At 42.2% G+C, this 19,181-nt stretch overlaps 1 protein-coding gene across 4 annotated transcripts in view; it reads left to right on the forward strand.

Annotated features, from left to right (window-relative positions):
* The first annotated feature begins 1,703 nt into the window (after window positions 1-1,703).
* FBXL17 (F-box and leucine rich repeat protein 17) overlaps window positions 1,704-19,181 on the forward strand; it is a 281,652-nt gene continuing 264,174 nt past the window's right edge. The window contains exons 1-4 of one of the 4 annotated variants that reach the window (XM_056323976.1): window positions 1,704-3,994; window positions 10,770-10,892; window positions 14,239-14,496; window positions 15,268-15,399. In XM_056323976.1, the coding sequence (XP_056179951.1) occupies window positions 3,239-3,994; window positions 10,770-10,892; window positions 14,239-14,496; window positions 15,268-15,399 (1,269 nt within the window). In that variant the 5' untranslated portion in view covers window positions 1,704-3,238. The remainder of the gene's footprint in view (window positions 3,995-10,769; window positions 10,893-14,238; window positions 14,497-15,267; window positions 15,400-19,181) is intronic. The other 3 variants (XR_008819355.1, XM_056323974.1, XM_056323975.1) reach the window with 3 other exon arrangements.

Raw genomic sequence — 19,181 nt, forward strand, 5'->3', positions numbered from 1 at the left:
GCAGGATGATCTGCTCCGTGCCCTTTCCTGGCACTGAAGTCAGGCTGACAGGCCTGTAGTTCCCCAGATCCTCCTTCCTGCCCTCTATACCTACAGGTGGGTGTCACACTGGCTAACCTCCAGTCAACTGGGATCTCCCTGGTTAGCCAGAACTGCTGATAAATGGTTAAAAGTGGCTTAGTGAGCACCTCCACCAGCTCCCTCAGTACCCTTGGGTGGATCCCATCTGGCCCCATAAACTTGTGGGTGTAAGCATTGTGTAGCAGGTCACTAACCGCCCTTGGATTATGGAGGCTTCATTCCGCTCCCTGTCTCTGCCCTCCAGCTCAGAGGGCTGGGTAGCCTGATAACAACTGGTCTTACTGAAAGCATCAAGTACCTCAGCCTTTTGCTCATCCTTTGCCACTATGTCTCCCCCAGCATCCGATAAAGAATGGAGGTTCTCCTTAGCCCTCCTTTTGTTGCTAAGGTATTTATAGAAACATTTTTTTATCGTCTTTTATGGCAGTAGTCAGGTAAAAGTTCTAGCTGGATTTTGGTCCTTCTAATTTTTTCTCTGCATAACCTCACAACGTCCTTGTCCTCCCAAGTGGCCTGCCCCTTCTTTCAAAGGTGGTAAATTCTCTTTTTTTCCATGAGTTTCAGTAAAAGCTCTTTTCAGAGAGTGCTCTCTTCAGGAAGAGTTCGCCCAGGCCAGTCTTCTTCCCTGCAGGATTGTGTTTCAGCACATGGGGATGGCCTGCTCTCGTGCCTTTAAGATTTCCTTCTTGAGGAATGTCCAACCTTCCTGGACTCCCTTGCCCTTCAGTACCGTCTCCCAAGGGATTGTCAATGAGGCCCGTAAAGAGGCCAAAGCCTGCCCTCCAGAAGGCCAAAGTAGTGGTTCTGCTCACCCCTCTCCTTACTTCTCCAAAAACTGAAAACTATCATTTCAAGATCACTATGCCCAAGACAGCCTCTGACCATCTCATCACCCACAAGTCCTTCCCTGTTTGCAAAAATATAAACCTTGAGCTAAGATTATTTTGTCATTATTATGATTATTGCCTCAGTTTCTCACCCCTGCTCAGTGGACAGCTAAAACTACTTTCTCTTACCTCATGCTGGAGCAGACAAATCACATACTTTACACCAAACCAGCAGAAGTTGTTCTGCAGATATTTACAGTTCTAATATCTGCCAATAAAACTGCAGGTGGAACAGCTCTGCTGTTATCTTTAGGGTCAATATATTGTTACCATCTAAATAACAGAGCACTAAAGGAATGAGTAGCATACGAAAACTGACCGTTTATTGTCTTATCTTTCTTTCTTCCATTCTGCAATCCCCATAGCACCCACCACCCCCCCCCACAATGTCCCAGAGACCAAATTCAAGGATTAAGCTTTAGTTTTCACAAGAAAAATAACAAGAATTAGATAGGAAAATGATCTGAAATTGCTTCAGAAAGAGAAGATTAGGTGAGATGTGTCCTTGTCTATGTTCTGTACAAGTCAAAAGGAGGCAGAAGAGATTGATCATGTCAAGATAAATACTAGGGGAATGGGAAGAATTCCATATGTGAGGTCCATGTATATGTGGTGTGTGTATATCTTAAAATAACGGGCAATATATATCAGAGTATTAGACATGAAAGTGACACACAGATGTCAGGCTCCCTTGCCAGCATTTCTGCAGGAAGTACTAGCATGTGCTGATGTAAGTAAGACCATGCCACAATGACTATTCAGAAGCTGCACAGACAGATTTAAAGATGAGATTTATTTTGAATATTTGACATTGCAAGCATTTATTCTGAATGTTGTTCGATGTGAAGGCTTGACTTTCATCTTTAAATGCTGTCTCTGTTTGCTCTTATTGAAACGTATTTTTAAAATCTGAGGGAGAAAAAGACCTTGCCAAATTTTTCTGCAGTTTCTATTGATGGATCTCAGTGAGTTATAAATTCAGACAAAATATTCTATTATTCTACTTCTATCCAACAGTATGTTAAGTTTTTTTTTCATAGCAAACGTTTTTACTGAGCTGCTGAAGACTAATAATACAGGTAACAAACAAAAAATAATAGCATCACAGCTATTTTAATCCTAACATAACTTGTTCCTGGGCAAAAGGCTTCACAGTATATAACAGTGTGCATTTCTTCTGGTGCCCTTTGTTATTTAATAGTAGTATTGCACCATATATACTGTAACTATAACTTGCTTTCTCCCTCTCCAAACACCTTTTACTAAAGAAAAAATTCCACGTGTATCTAGACCTCTGTATTTAAGTCAATTTACATCAATAATTTAGAACTGAGTACTGAAACATGCAAACGAATTTTGCTAGGCATTGAGAAGAACCTTAATTAAAACATTATGGGCCACACTTGCGAATTTATACATCCTGGGCACCTGCAGCGAGCATCCCCAGGAGCAGGGCATACAGGGACAGAGGCCCCACGCGGGCCCCGTTTCTGGCTGGACAATGTCTTCAACCAGCAGAAACCAGGTATCTGCTGGAGCGGGTTGGCCAGAGGGTGGCATTGACAGAAAAAAATGGGAGAAATGCTGGTGGCCTCCGAGTTGAATTCGTGTTAGCCTGCCATTGCCAACACCCAGCCCTGTGCATGTGTGCCATCTGACAGCGGCAAACAGGAGCCCCGTCACCTTTCCCTACAAACTGTGGCCAAAATAACGCTTATTTCGGGTGTTCAAAACTGTGCAGCTACGTATTATATATATAATGACACGTGCAGATATACACTATATGCTCGCACACGCACTCTATACATCTGTAACATACGGTGAGCCCAAGCACCACGCGTACACAGCCCCTCTGGCCCACAAAGGCCGCTAGCGCAGACGGGGCGGCGGCCTGCGCCAGCCGGCGTAATCCTCACCGGCGACGCCGCGCCTGCCTGCCGCCGCTCCGAGGGGAGGCCGCCGGGGCCGCCTCTGCCGCCGCAGTCGCGGCTCCCGGCCCGGCCGCTGGCGGCAGTACCGGCGGGCGGCCACCAGGCCGCGGAGCGCCGCCCCCTCGCCTCCCCCGGGGGAGGTCAGGGCGGCGGTAGCGGAAGCTTCTCCCTCCCGGCGCCGCGTCCCGGAACCAGCCGCGCCGCCGCGTCCTGCCGTGTCCCGTGCTGTCCCGTCCCGTCCCCCGCCACCTTCCGCCCCCGCCAGCAGCATGACAGCGCCCACCGCCGCCTCCCGCAGGTGACACCGCACGGGCCCTTGCGCTTCTGCTGCCCTCCTATATGGGCCACCTGCTCTCCAGGGAGGCAAGCAGCCTGAGCCGGGACCGCCGCTGCCGCCGGGGGGGGAAGGTGTCGCCGCGCAGCCGGAGCTGCTTCCTGCGCGGGCCCTGCATGCTCTGCTTCATCGTGCACAGCGCCAGCCCGCCCGCCCAGGAGCAGCCCCTGCCCTCCGGGGACCCGCTGCTGCCACCGCCGCCCTACGCCGCCCTCGCCGCCGCCGAGCAGCGCGCCGCCCGCCGCCTTCTCCGCCTTCCGCCCGCCGCCTGGGAGCCGCGGGGCCGCTGCCAGCGCCTCTTCCTCTCGGGCCTGCTGCCCTCGCCGGTGCGGGGCCTCCTGGGGCAGGCCAGGTTGCCCGTCGAGGTCGCCTCCGAGATGGTGTGCAAGCGCAAGGGGGCCGGCCTGCCCGCCTCTCCACCCTGCAAGCAACCGCGCTGCGGAGCCGCGGCGGAGTCCGAGGCAGCCGCTTGCCAGTGCCCGGGGGAGCCGCAGCTCTGTGCCCTGCCCGCCGCCGACAGCTGCGCGGCAGGCGGTGGGAGCGCGCCGGGCCGCGGCGCCGCCGGGGACAGCGGCGGCGGGGGGCAGCCTGCCTCGCCGCCGCCGCCGCCCCCCGCGCCGGAGGAAGGCGAGAAAGAGAAGGAGAGGGGCGGCGAGGCGGGCTGCGAGCTGCCGCTGGAGCCCCCCTGCGACTGTTGCCGAGAGCCGCTGCCGCCGCCGGCCCCGGACATCAACCAGCTGCCGCCCTCTATCCTCCTTAAGGTGGGTCGGGGCGGGGGGCGTGGGCGGGCCTGTTCCCCGTGGCGGGGGAGGGAGGGCTGCGCGGAGGCCCGGGGCTGGGCCTGGACCAGCCCCCGCGGAGGCCGCCGGCGTACATGGGCGGGCTCGGTGGGGCACGGGAGCCGGGGGGAGGCGGCGGGCGCTGCCCTGAAGAGCGGCCCCGCCCCAGCCCGCGGCAGCCCGTCGCCGCCTCCCACACCACCCCCTGCGGCGGCCGCTGGGCCGGGGGCAGCGCGGCGTCGGGCCGCGGGGTGCCGAGCCCGCCCGGCGTCGGGGCGGTGGTAATCGGGGCTGTGGGGGTGTTTTGGTGTCTTGGGTCGTTTTTGCCCCCCTTAGTTTTGGCTTGCTGTTGTAAACGAGTCATTGACCCGAGGTGAAGACACAGCTAAGGCAGAAGATGCCCTGTAAGTGGTGTGGCTCGCACCTCTTAGCTTGGTGACCAGCCCTTCGCAGGTGGCTTCTTAACCATGCCACTGGTGGGCGGTGGGGGCAAGGGGGACTGTTGCTGCATTTAGTGCTTCTGTCTAGGTCAGAACTGCAGAGACAAGTTCTCAGTGTTGATTGGAAAAAGAAAAAAAAAAAAAAGTATTTCTATTTTGGGTCAATTTTGGCTTTACCGGTTTCACCTTCAGCCCGAGTATTTGTAGCCTTTTCGAAGTACATGCGTTTATAACCTCTTACTCCATGTTTCCAAAGAACAGTCTTGCTTTGTTTCCTGTCGCTTTTGCTGTCTTTTGGTTCCTTTAATACCGTTCTCTTTTGAGAACCACTTTCCATTTTTAAGCTACAGTTAATCTAGTTAGTACACTGACTTCAGCTAAACCTTAGCTATAAAGGTATCTGGCTGGAACTGAAGCCTGTGATGTTTTCCATAGTTACATGCAACTGCGTCTTTAAATTCTGGGGAATAGGGTTTCAGCATTACAGCAGTTTACTCCAGAGACAGATGGCAAAACTTAAAGTGGGGTGTGATAACGGAGGAGCATGAGACAGGTGATTTGTCCTGTTGTGCTTAGTATACTGCTAATTGTACAACCCCCGCGTAGAAAGTACCTCCTTCACTCTTCTGTTAAATAGTAATCTACTTGTCTGTCTTGCACATAAAATTAATTCCGTCAGGTTTTCAGTGGTTTGGTGGTGGTTTTTTTTAGGTATGCATGACTGTGTTAATAAAGCTACATCATGTTTCACAGATGCACTATTCCAATCTAAAATTCATGAACTATCATATCTGCATTAATCTCTTCTGTGATTGCAGAACTGAAACTTTGTCTTGTAGTTCTTCTAAAACACAATCCATCCATTTGCTACTATTCCTGTAAGGTAATTTTTTTTTTCCATATTCTGTTGTAGGTTTTGAAAGTGGACTGACTTGGTTAGTATGGCATAAATGCTTCTTCTGATCAATGATATGGGTACTTTTCCATGATTACTTTAGTACTTGGTTTCACTTTTTCAAAAATATCAGTATATAACTCTGCCATAAACCAGTTCTTTCAACATCTAAGGTTTGTCATGCCCATCACACCTGTGAACTAGTTTAAATGTGTTTTTTCCATATGGCCTTCTATTTTATACTGATACAGTACTTCATTTGTATCTGTACATTCCAGGCTGGGTTTTTTTGATGTTCCCCACCTGTCCCAATGGTTTTGCCTCATTAGTCTCGCTGTAGTCCAGCTCCTTCTGCAGTGTTTTTGAAAAAGCCTGCCCTTAGTTCCAGCAGCTGGAACCAACATACTCACCTGTTGTGGGTTGGTTTGTTGGTTTGTTGGTTTTTTTTTTTTTTTTTAGTTTTGGGTTGTTTGTTTGTTTTTTGTTTTTTTGGGTTTTTTTTACATCACACCACACCACCCCCATTTGCCCTCCAGTCCTTAGCTAGACTTATGGATTAGGTTGGTTGGTTGGGGGGTTTTGGGGGGTTTGGTTTTTTGCTGCTTCCATAGCATCCTGATCTTTTATGGGTCTTTTAACTCATGATTTCTGACCAGGCATCTTTTTAACTGTATTATACGGGTGCCTAAAGGCATTCATATGCTGGGTTTTGATACAGAAAATATCCCAAATGTAATCCTTTCTCCAAAGGTGCCATTTTATTATGAGTGGGTGGGAGCAAATATACACAAAGATTTTACTAAACTTTTCAGAGTAGGTAGCAGAGACATAAACCTTACTACAAGGACAAGAGATTCCATCCTTGAAAGTCTCAGGAGCCAGATCCTGTGCAGGTTTTTTGTTTCCTTCCCTTGAGTCCCACCTCTGTGACCTCCTGATGAAGTGGTGCTAGTGTAGGAGCAGCTGTCACCTGTGTCTGTATGTGGGCTGGAGGCAACAAAAAGAAACATTACAGGAACTGCTAAGTAATAGGTGGCCACTTAAAGTTGGCTGCCACAGGCTGCTTAGGTGCTGTTCTGTTGTTAAGTCTCCCCTGAGTGAAGGATACTGGGCTGGATGGAAGAGTTTGTCAGACTGAACTTGGCCTGCAGATCATTGGAGGGGCCCTACTGAGTCGGGAAGTTCATAGTGCAGTGTGGCAGTTGATCCTGTTCCCCTGGCTGGGAAAGAGGTCTCAGTTTTGGGGGATAAAAGAACTGTGGTTCCACAGATCAATCTTACAGGTTGTTTTGCTTTTCATTTGGTCACTGAAACACGTATCAGGAAAGTGTTTTACAGTGGACAGAATTTCATCGTTAATCTTTGTAGATGAGGGTGACTAACTTTGACTAAATCCATAACCTTTAAAATCTGAGGAGAAGATCTAAGGAATTATATAGATGGTCAACTTGACTGTGACCCAGACGTGTGAATGAAAAAAAAAAACAGGGAGCTGCTTGTAAGCATGCAGTGTGGAAGATTACAAAATCTTGTGCTGTATATCACTTAAGTTTCCAAAATTTTTGTGCTATATATTACAAATCTATGCCTAGTGCAATTTCACCGCTATTTATTTCTGGAAAACAGAAATAAATCTTCATGTTTTACCAGTTACCTCTTTGCAGTGCTGCTGTTTAATCAAAAAAGTTAACTGGTATAAAGTGGACTGCAGACTGAGTGAATTTACAATTCCTATTGAAGCGCTTCAGATTTCCTTTTGGGCTGTATTAACAAGAACTGTGGAAAGGAAGTTCTCTGCTTTCCTCGGTGCTTTTAAAGCCTCTGGTAGGGTACTGCATTAGGTTGTGGGCACTGGGGTCTCCTTAAAAAAACCCACAGGCAAATCAGAGAGGCATCAAAGGAGAGCTAGAGGTCATGGAAACATGGTCTGTGATGGTAGTTGGAAGATTCTGTTCAAACTGAATGCCGCTTCTATTATGAAAGAAGGCTGAGGTGCACTCTTTATGATTCCATGACTATGTTATTGTCCTTTGTCAAATAAAAAGAAATAATAAGATTAATTTGATGCGAGAGGAATTTAGGTAAGAGACTTGGAAAATGACGCAGTGTGAGAACATTCAAGTCTTGGCAACGGTGGTTTCCTGTCTCTGAGGTTATGTGAGGAGTTGGGATTTTTATTTATTTATTATTTTTTTAACACAAGGGGGATGTCCTTACCAGGTGTGTTCGAGGTGTGCTTGAACTTGCTTCAAAACAGAAGGTTCTTTTTTGATTTCTTCTTTCTCTATTTGCTGTGTTTATTTTTATGAAGTGTGAACATACGCTGCTCTGCAGCAGAGACCCTGTCAGTTTTAGCTTAGAGCTAATGCACTATGTGGGGAAGATAAGCATGTGTGTATTTATTTAACTTAAGGTTTTCATAAATACATTATTATTATTTGAGGCACTACTGGCTCCTTTTCTTGCATCTTTACTCAGCGTTTTTTACTTATTTTTCTCATTCTTCCCTTGCTGTAATAACTCACGTTTGCTTTTGTTCCCGTAATAACTTACCTGTTTGATTTTGATAATATTAAATACAGTGTTGCTATCACTGTGCTACTAGCACTTGCTTTAAGATTTTCTGAGCAATATGAAGTGGGTTTGATAGACCAGAGCTAGGCCTTTGGTTTTGTCTTCTGGCTTCTGAATGCTGGTATTTATTTTTAATAAACTTACACCTGAAAAGACTGGATATAAATGTTATAATTGCACTGTGATTTTTTTTTTTCTGACCTAGTCAGGAGACAGAGGCTTGGTAGGATGGTAGTTGGAACAAAAATTCTTTAAGGTCTTTCATATTGACAGTGGCAGCTGGATTAGCAGCAGTCTTCCCTATTCAATGTTTGCCATGTTCTTGTTTTAAGAACTTATATCTTTTGTTTCTCAAAGTGAAGGTGGTATTTCCACAAATGAGCATATTTATTTCCCTCTGTAGCAAAGATTAAAGTATTTTATAATGCCAGTCTTGACATCCCTCCTTAGCATTAACTGGCATCAGTCTGATGCCTGTCTAAGCATAACTTGGTTAGTATTGCGTTGTTCTCTTCCGAGGTTTTTGTAACTGTTAAAAGGTTTGGTCTCCTGTTTCATACTGGTAGTAGGAACTAAAATTTCCTACTTCTAATAACAGAATTGCAGAGAATCATCTTTTTCTATGCTTAGAATTACCCTTTTCAGTAGGAATGTCAGATGTCAAATTACTACTTACTGTTTGGTGCTTTTTCCCTGCTTGACAGGGAGTGATGGTGTTTTTTGGGTACACACCACAGCCACGTCCTTGCTCTGTGCATGTATTCACCAGTATGAAGAACTGCAGGGGGGAAGCAGGCTTTGATTGTTTCATCCACACTTCTGTCTGCCGGTGTTCAACTGATTCCCTAATAAGAACCACCCGTTGACTCTTGGTAGTGGTCAGGCAAAGACCTGCAGGAAAACAGGGTTCATGCGCAGTCCTTCAGCATTGCAAGGAGTCTTACATAAGAAATTTTGAGTTTTTTCGCAGCTAGAAGAAGATGAGAGCAATAAATATTGTAAGCGTTTACAGAGGGTGGTGAGTTTGATTATTTCGCAGATCCTTGAGGAATAGTCAACTAACTTCCCTTCTCCAAGGGATCTTATCTGGATATACATACTCAAAACTGCTAAGCTAAGCCATCTCCTAGAACAGGGGGACGGTAATGGTTGTTATTGCTGACACTTGATTGTCTAGTCTGTTCTGAAGACCACCCACTGGTGGAAACTGTGGGTTACCAGGTATTTTATTACAATGCTTCATTATCCTTAGACTAACAATTTTTGAGACTGTCCTGCCCACCACAAAGATGAGTGGTGTTCTCTCTAGTTTGTTTACTGCCTTTGCCGTCCCTTTTCCTTGGTTAAACAGTCCTAGTCTTTTCTTTGAATGTTTTTACATTTTCTAGACCTCAGTGCTTTCCCATAGACGCTCTCCCAGTATTTTCAGATTTTCCTGAGCACAATGCCTGAAGATTGGCTGTTGTGATTCTCTTGGTACTTGATGCCCTCATTAGTTGAGTGGGAGGACTGTTTCATGTTTTGCACTCTGTATTCCTGTGTAGGTATCTTAATGCTGTGACTCCATTGTCTCATGTTAGGATAATATGTGGATTAAAGTTCATTTGTGGTTACAGGATACCTTCATATGTAACTCTTGATAGACCTTCTTTTTATATTTATTAATAAACAACATCACTTCCGAGGAAGGGCTGACTGTAATAAATGTAGCAACGATTTACTAGCCTGCCATGAAAGTGCAGTTTATTCTTTTTTGCAGGCTGCTATTGATAAGGAGAAATAGTGTGAAATGGGGACAATGGACATCGATTGTGATTGTATATGTCTGCTCAAGGAATGTGGGTATGGTGACTGGTCATAGGTGTGGTGTCTGGTCACATAGCCACACAGCTTTGAGGAGATGCCGACCCTTCTTCCTCTGACAAAGGGGCTATTTATAAAAAGGATGAGAAAAGGATGAGAGACATTCCAATGTTATCTGGAGGGAGGGAGTGCTAAGGCTTCTTGCTGGAGAAGATCAGATGGTCACAAGGACATGAATCACCTACAAACCTGCAAGACCACCACATTCCAGGCAAAGGACTGATAAGCTAATTAACATACGAAGCAGAGTAAGCGGGTTTAGGTAACGAATATGTATAGGCGTTAATTGAATATTCATTTGTTCTATTGTATAAATGTGAGATGGTTCGTCACTTTGGGCATGCACGCTTGTGGAGGAGCGATCCCCTGTGCATCTGCGCGCAATAAACATACCTACTTTATAACTTTTGAGTTACAGAGTCTAATTCCCCATGTCACTATAGTGCTCAAAACCTTGGGATATAAAATGCTAATTCTGTGTCTGGTTTCCATGTATGACACTGTTTTGCTGTGCTGATCTGCTCCACCATCCCATGCCCCCTTCCCACAAGACTGATGTATTAGTACCTTTGTGTCTCTTCCTTACAATTCAGTTAAGTAATAGAAGGAAAAGTTTTCCTACCTGAATCAGAAGAGGAATGAAAACACCTTTTAAATAGCTTGTGAATAGCATTAAGCTAATATTTGTAATGGTTTAGGTATGCCATCTCAGAGACATATTTGAAACTTGGTCCAAGGAATGAGTGCTTAAGTAGGATACATACTGCTGTTGGTTGTGCTACTGTGACTTACTAATATTGTCAGCTCTTGTGAGGTGTAGATGTTTTCGTTACTGCCCTTGACTAATTGAGTCAGGGGCAAGTTCTAGAGCTGTGTATTGCAAGACATGCTAATGCTTTCCTGTCTTTTACAAGACAGTTTAGTAGTAAAATATTTCTGTTTCTAAAGTATCTGACAAACAATATTTTTCTTCCTTTCTTTACAGATATTTTCCAGTTTATCCCTGAATGAGCGTTGCCTTTCAGCATCATTAGTCTGTAAATACTGGCGGGACCTGTGTTTAGATTTTCAGTTTTGGAAACAACTGGATCTCAGTAGTCGTCAACAGGTATGAAGGTATCATTGCAGAAAAATTATGTTTTGATGTCTCAGAATATGTTCTCAGAATGTATACTCTTGACCAAAGGTGAACAGAAGAAACCCATAAAATGGTGATGTCTGTGGACTCAGCGATTTTTCGCTTAGACACTGAAAATGTATGGACCCTTAGATGAACTTTAACTGTAGCTTCTTTTGACTGAGATCAGTTGTTAAACAATGTGTGGATAAGTGCTGTTTGATGCAAGCAAGATGTCGATTTATTAGTGATTCTTTTACATTTATATAAGTTTCTACCTTCTACATGTTACACACTGATTGGTTAAATCTTAAGTGTGAACTACACCAATTGGTTATCTTCTAAGACACATCATTTAAACAATAGGTACTGATTAGTCTATTTTATCTTAGCAACAATCTCTATTCTAAGATTAGGAGGTTTTTTTCCTACTTGATTTTCATGAATAACAAAGTTCCCTTGTCCTGCTGTATGTCCCTCTTTGTCCATCCAGTTGTCATCTCAAGAGCCTGCTGTTAACTTGTTCCTTTGTTCCCAGGGCTTATGCCCTACAAGTTCTAACATGTCTCTCTTCATCAGGCTAACAGTGCTTGGACTCTTGTCCTTGAGGCCTTGCCAACAGTGCATTACCTGTGTCACCCCTGCATCAGGTAGTGGTAGTTCCATTCATAAGAACTATCAGATCTCATACAAACTGAAAGACATACCTGAACTTTTCTGAGGATGCTCTGGTTTGAAGAATGGTCACCTAACTGGTGCTTGTTCTGTTTGTTTTAACTAATTTGTTTAAACTAAACTAAATTTAACTTTAATTTTTCTTCAGCTGATGCGGCTTCTGCTGATCAGAAGACACATTATGTCGACAGTCTGAGGCATCTAGCTGATTCTAGAAGGCCTTTAGCTGATCCTAGAATTAAATGTGGCTGGGATTCATGGATTTCATTCAGTGAGATCCTTCAGAGCCTAGCCTTAGATTGTTAAGGGTAATTTTCTTCCTTGGAAAACTTTAAAGACGGTGTTTTTTGGCTGCCCCCTTTAGCTTTCTTGTAACTTAGTTACAGAGGTGTTTGAAACAATTTCTTGAGAGTTTCATGAAAATAAGGTGCAGGGTTACAACCACCAGAGGGTCCCATTTGAAGAAGCAGCAACATGAACTCACCTATGTTAGACATAAAGAATGTACATGGGTGTTGTGGTTTAACCCCAGTTGGCAACTACCATATAGCTGCTGGCTTACTGCATGCCCCTGCCCCCAGCAGGATGCAGAGGAGAATCAGGAAAAAGGTAACACTTGGGGACTGAGATAAGAACAATTTAATAATTGAAACAAAATAAATGATAATAATATGGAAAAGGAGGGAGAAGGGGAAGAGGAGTAAAATCCAAAGAGAAGGGAAAAAACAAGTGATGTGCGATGCAATTGCTCACTGCCTGCTGACTGGTGCCCAGCCAGGTCCCGAACAGTGAGTGATAAGCTGGCCCTGGACAGTACCCCCCAATTTATATACTGAGCACGATGCCCTATGGTATACAGTATCTCTTTGGCTGGTTTGGGTCAGCTGCCCTGGCTCTGCTCTGTCCCGGCTTCTTGTGCCCCTGCTCGCTGGCAGAGCATGGGAAACTGGAAAGTCCTTGAGTTGCTGCTAAGCAGTGCTTACCCTAACTGAAGCATCAGTGTGTTATCAACATTATTCTAACATTAAATTCAAAACACTGAAGACAAAATAACTATACCAGCTGAAACCAGGACAATGGGATATTATTTTCAGATCACCAGTTCATAAGAAATCGTGGAAGTTCTCTTGCTTCTAGAGTTACCAGTTAGCTTTTCTGTGGTGGTTCAGAAATATGCTCTCTAAGATTGTCTGATTTTTCTTAAGTGACTCCAGAGCAGTAGGTAGGTGTAGGTTCTATGTGTCAAGGAAGTCTTTCTTCTCTACTGTCTTAAGGTGTAGCACTATTTCTACTACAAAGCTTTTTAGTGGTTTTGCCTACTAGGTATGTTTATCAGTTGTGGCATTGCCCTGAGAAACCTATATTGCCAATTTTTTACTGAGTTCCTAAACCAATATTAAGCACGGACGTTGTCCTTATCCATGTGTGCAGGAGGTTTGGTGGTTTGAGGGTTTGTTTTTTTTGGTTACTGTTAGGATTTTCTTTAGGCAGGGCACGGGGGTGTGCAGGTTAGTGTTTGTTTATGCATTGTTTGTGGGTTTTGGTTATTTTGGGGTGGGTGGGAGGTTTGCAGTTTGTCATGTTCTTTTAGCTAACAGCTGCCTGATGAAATAGTGAGAGAAAGGATTTGAATTGCTACAGTGGAAGGAAAACAGATTGAATGCAGCAAAGAAAGTGTTTGTTTCTCAGCTATGTAAGAGAAAAACAAAAGGGTTTCATATCCTTCTTTTGCCTTCTCCAGGCTTAAAGCTAAATTGCATCTATGCTATATGATGGATAAGTATTGCTGAACAGTTGTTAGAAAGACTTTCATCATATGTCATTTCAGGGTTTTTGAAACCGAACTTTTAAAGTGAGAGAGTTCTATGCATTGTGCCTTACCTGCTTTGGTTTTGTTTGTTTTGTTTTAACTTACAAGCTTTAGCATGAAGAATATCTTATGTGCTTTATGTGCTTTGTAGGACTGGCTGCTTTTAAAATTGTTGGCATGTTAGCTAGCTATGATGTCTACACAAAGTGGACAACCTTTTTTCTTCAAAGTAGGTCTGGCAAAATAGCGCGTGTATCAGATTTAATGGTCTTTCATAGACTAACACATAAAATACCCAAGTATTCAGTTTTAAAACTGAGCAAATAGCCGGAGGAAATTTTGGGGGTTTAATTGACTTTTTTTTTCCTTCTCGTCCCTTTGATTCACTGCTACCTTGTGTGACTGTTTTCCATTGTTAAGAAGCCCATTGTTACCTGCATCACATTGTCTGCTGGCACTTGGTTTTGGATGATTACCAAAGCTTAAGTAAAAACCTGTTGTATTTTAGAGACATATAAATCACTTATTTCTCTGTAAATTCTACCTTAGGAACATAAGTACAGTGCTGCTATAGAAGGGCAAGCATATAATTTTCTTCTAAAGGATGGAGAGATCTTTGCCTAAAATATGAAAAGGACCACTGACTATTATTCTCTCCAAGTGTTGGAACAGAATTCTTTGAAGATAACTGTAAAACTGATTATAGCACTATGTTCTTATCTTGGAAAACAAATCTTTTCATTCTCCCCATAGCTTATGGAAATGCATCTTACAAATAGCAGTTTTGGTGCTAATGAAATAAAATATATTTCTGAAAATTGTTAAATTTTAATATTTGGGTTTTCTTTGCAGGTCACTGATGAGCTGTTGGAGAAGATAGCATCAAGAAGCCAGAATATTACTGAAATCAATATTTCTGACTGTCGCAATGTGTCTGATAGAGGAGTATGCATATTAGCAATTAAATGTCCTGGACTCCTAAGGTATACGGCCTACAGATGTAAACAGCTTTCTGACACCTCTATTATTGCAGTTGCCTCTCAGTGTCCTCTCCTTCAGAAAGTGCATGTAGGCAATCAAGACAGACTCACTGATGAAGGCCTAAAGCAGGTAACCATCCATTCCACAAATTTCTTTTGTGAAATCAGTATCTATCAGTTTCTTACTAAGTGCAAAAAGGGACATGGAAGAAGGTACCCTCTTCTAGTACTTAATTAAAATCAGATCACCTCTTCTACTTTAAAAATTGGTTTATGGACATACTTTCTTGGTGCAGTAAAGGCTGTTCTCTAGAGGCTGCACTATTTTATTTTTTTTTTTTAATATTGAGGGATTAAATGATCTCTTTATGATGGACTATCTAGTTTGACATCCTGCTTTGCCTCTGGCTGATGGAGTGTTCCTGAGCTTAGTTGCTATTTGGAACCAGTATTTAAGTAACTTTTTTTTTTTTTTTTTTTTTGCGTCATGAAAGACAAAGATGACTGAGATCTTTTCAGGCATGCATGAAGGTTTTATCAACTGTCTCCCTTGTGTTAAAGGAGCATTTAGGGTGAAGTAGTTATGTTAAATTAAATATGCTGTCAACAGTCTCGTGTACAGGCATTGTTAGATACTTAAATATTGCCCAGTAAATAACTTAGTTCTAATGTGCTGCTTTTGGCTCCGTTTTTTTGATTGTAGTTAGCAACTTCATTTTGCCATGTATGTAATTATGATCTTTCTTGTTTGTGTATAGTGCTTAAAAAAACCTGTAAAGAAAGATAATTTTTAAGGGGTGGTGGTGAAGCAGGAAAAACACAGTTCTCCAGTTCAGTCAAATCCTAGTGTTTTTTTTCCCCCTTTATTCTTAAGTACTTGCTTTGATTTCATTAATTGCAGCTGGGTTCAAAATGCAGAGAATTGAAAGACATTCATTTTGGGCAATGTTACAAGATCTCAGATGAAGGAATGATGATTATAGCTAAAGGCTGTCTGAAGTTGCAAAGAATATACATGCAAGAAAACAAATTAGTAAGTACATGGTATGATTTTTTTTTTCCCACAGCATTTTCATTAAAGTTTTTTCTTGTGTTTTTTATCTGTTTAAAACTTTCTTCTGAATAGCCATTTTTTGGCAGTGAATTGCTTAAAAATGTTCTCTCGCTGTGAAAACTTCTGATTTTGCAGAGGTAGCTCAGAGGAGGACTCGAAGTACAAGTTAAGCTAATGCTGTTCCAGATACATATTAACTTTTGGTTTCAACGTGATATTCCAGGTGTAATTGTTTGGGATGTGCCTGATTTGTGTAGGAAAATGCTTCGTCCATAAAGAATGTTTCTTTTGTTGATACCAGTACACTTTTCTCCAGTAAAAAGTGCAAACGTAGGCAAACGAAAAGATTTTTGGAGGTTAGTTTCTTGATTACAAATAATGCACTCTGATAATCCTCTTGAAAGATGTCACTTTCTCATCTACATGCAGTAGATTAGCGTGCCTGTGCTATTAGAAGGCAGTTGTTGAGGAGTAATAAAACTGTCTTGTGTCCCAATTATAAGCAGTCTCTGAAATGATGGTTTCTAATGTCAAAAGCCAGTATATACTAAATGGTATAGTAAAGCAATGGTGCTTTTTTGTTTTGGTTTGTTTTTTTCTTGCAAGGAAGTTGAAAAAGCTGCTTGCAGTTGAATTCTTAACTATCAGCTAATGTCAGGGTTGTAACCTTCAGTTTGAAAAAGCTGAACTGGAACAAATTAATTGTTTTTATAAGAAAACAGCATACCTTGTATTCAGAGTCATTTGCTATTTGTCTTAAATACAAACAGATAGTAATGCCTAGGATGGTTCATTTGAGAACAGTTTCTATTTGGGGGGGGACGACACACACCCAAACACCATTTATTGGTTTCGACCAGAATTACAGGAAGCTGAGAATAGGAGGTAACGGCCAAAACTGAGATCCCAGAGTAGTTCAAATGCAGAAGCAGAAGAAAGTGTCCCCCCTCCTCCCATATCAAAACAAAATCTTGAGTACTGTCAAAACTAATCTTTGTAACATTTATCATTAATACATGACAATCTTTTAATTAAAAAAAAAAAAAGAAAAAAAAAAAAAAGGAAAGAGAAATGAAAATTCTGAGAAACCTGGAAGGAAGGCATTCTCCTGCAAAAATTAAAAGTATTACTTATCTGTCAATCAAAGAGGAAAAACTTGTGCATATTCAAACTTTGCATAATCATACATTAAAGATTGCTTGATTGTATATAAACATTATTGTATGTAAAAAGACCTACGTAAGTGCATGATCATTGAAAAATATGTGGTTAGGGTGTTAATTTGACCTTCCTTACAGATACATCTCACACTTCTTGCCGCTGAAGTTTGTATTCTCTTTGTAGTCTGAAATGTCACCAAAGAAGTTGATGTTACAATTGTTAGCACTTAAAAGCCTGTGGTTTTATTATCTGTAATGAAATCTAAGTTCTCAGTTGAAACAGGACATAGGAAGTATCTTCTTGTTCTTAAGGCATTCAGGAAGGATTATCTTCACTTGCACTTTATTTGGTTGCCTTCATTATTGGAAGCGGAACATGAATTTTTCATTGGAAATAAGACAAAAATATGTACTCTCAAATGAATAGGAAACTTAATTATTTTGTCACTTCTGAAAGTCTGTTAGGTGACATCAAAACTAACTCTGTAATTTTTCATCAGTGTGTTTGGGTTTTTTTAAATGTCTAAATTTATTTGTCTAATTTTACTTAATGCCACTGCCCAATCTTAATTTTTCAGGCAAAAATAAACTTGCAGCAAACTTAAGTCCAAATTCAGCTTTTTAAGTCTTGATCTAGAAATGTAAACATTAAATAAGTTGTAAAGCTGTTATGAACTCCAGGGTGTTGAATCTTTAGAATAAAATAACACTTGAATAATTCCATTGGATGACAAAGCTGCAGAAACTGATGTGCTTTCCCCTTGCTCGGGCAAGAGATTTTCAAATCTTACTGGAAGTGTAACTTCGTGTGATGAACCAAGACAACTTGTAAGAAATTCTCATTTAGTTGTAAAATAAAAATTTTCACCTTCCCAAAGAAGAAAAGATAGGGTTTGTTTAATGCTGCAGAGTTAGCTTAAAAGGGAGTAATGGTTGGTGGCAAATGGTAATCCAGTGTTGGGTTTGTCAGGTGGGTTACTTTTGTTTTTAAGACTGCCTTAAACAAAATAAAACCACTGTTAATATTTGCTGTGGCACATCTTGCTTCCTACTCTTTTGGTGAAGAAGATGGTTTGGGGAAGTGTGTGTTTGTTTTCAATATAAGTTAGTATTCATTCTCTGCAATCAAAATATTCTGTGGCAAGAGAGGTGTACTTGACATACGGGGGCTTGGTTTTGTGTATTTGAAGTTCATTGATTGTCCGCCTGCTATAGGAGGAAGACCCCTTCCCTCTCTCGCCACCCCCATGTTTTTAAACAACTTTTGTACCTTCTGTGTAAATACTGTAAATCAAGTCTGTGTGTTTTGTATTTTCTTGTGTCTTCTGTTTTTGGAGGTGCTCAAAATCCTGTGACTCTTACAGGCAGTTCCCATTAATTTCAAAATGCGTAGTCTGTTATAGATGTTACCTGATGGCTAGGTTTTCATGTAGGCTTGTCTCAGACTAACGGATTTTATACTTCAAAAATACATCTCTACAGACACAACCAGCAGCTAAATAATGCCTTTGTGAGTGTTACTTTACAGTGAAATGTAGATCAGGCAACACAGTTCAGTTGCTTCATCTGTTGCTAAGTAACTCCATTATCAGACTGCTGAACAGAAATGGAGAAAGGAGAATTTATGTTCTGATTGTTTAATATGCTAGGAATTTCACAGTAGAAATAGACTCTCTCCTTTCTGTCAAATGCTGATTAAGTCATGGTAACACATGAAAGCTGTAAATATAATTGGGTGCAAAAGACATGCAAGGAAAAAGTTAACGTTGCAAGGCTAATTTAACAACACAAGGTGGTGGTCGTTTGCGTAACTGTTTGATTTGTATTTCTTCGAAATACGTTTATTATTCCTCTGTCATTTGAATGGAAGAGTAATTATACACAAAGCCTTTTACCGGAAGCATACTGGCCTAATTGGGAACTTAATTAAAAAAAATAGTTGCAGGACTTGGAGAGTATGTCAGTATGTTGACTTGTCTTTCTTTACCTGTTCCCAAGCAGACTGATGCAATCATTCTCACAGGAATCCCGTGTAAGTGGAGGAACAGACTATAACTGTGTCAGACAGTACTAGGAAGTTTCCCAGCTTCTTGACTGAGTTTAGTTGGACTTCTTAACTTCACGGTCATGGCTGGAATTGAATGCTATGAGTGGAACTTTAAATTTTGCCTCATGCGAGTGATTAATATGAATGAAGCTGGTGGAAGATGTCTTGGTTAATTTCATTGTTACCTTGCTAGTGAGCACTTTTTTGACCTTCCACCCCAGACAGACAGTACGTAGCTTCAACTGCAGAATCAGAGAACTGGTTCACACAACCAGCAGCGCTCTCACTGAGACATGGAGTGGGGCTATTCTTAACCTGAATTATAAGAATGGAACCCTAAAAGGTTTTAAAAGTTTTGTGACATTTTCTTTGAGATGCAGAATGAGTTCGCGACTACAGTGCCCTCAAGGGGAAGGATTGCCCCCAGAAGCAATTTTGTATGAGCAATGTGTAAACTGTCTACTTGCGCGTTGTGAATAGAGTAGACCTATATTTGGGAGCTCATTTTAGAGCTAGGAAAAACCTCCTCCACTTAACTGTTGATTTTGCCCACT

This window comes from Falco biarmicus, chromosome Z (assembly GCF_023638135.1).
Source record: "Falco biarmicus isolate bFalBia1 chromosome Z, bFalBia1.pri, whole genome shotgun sequence".
Classification (NCBI taxonomy): Eukaryota; Metazoa; Chordata; class Aves; order Falconiformes; family Falconidae; genus Falco; species Falco biarmicus.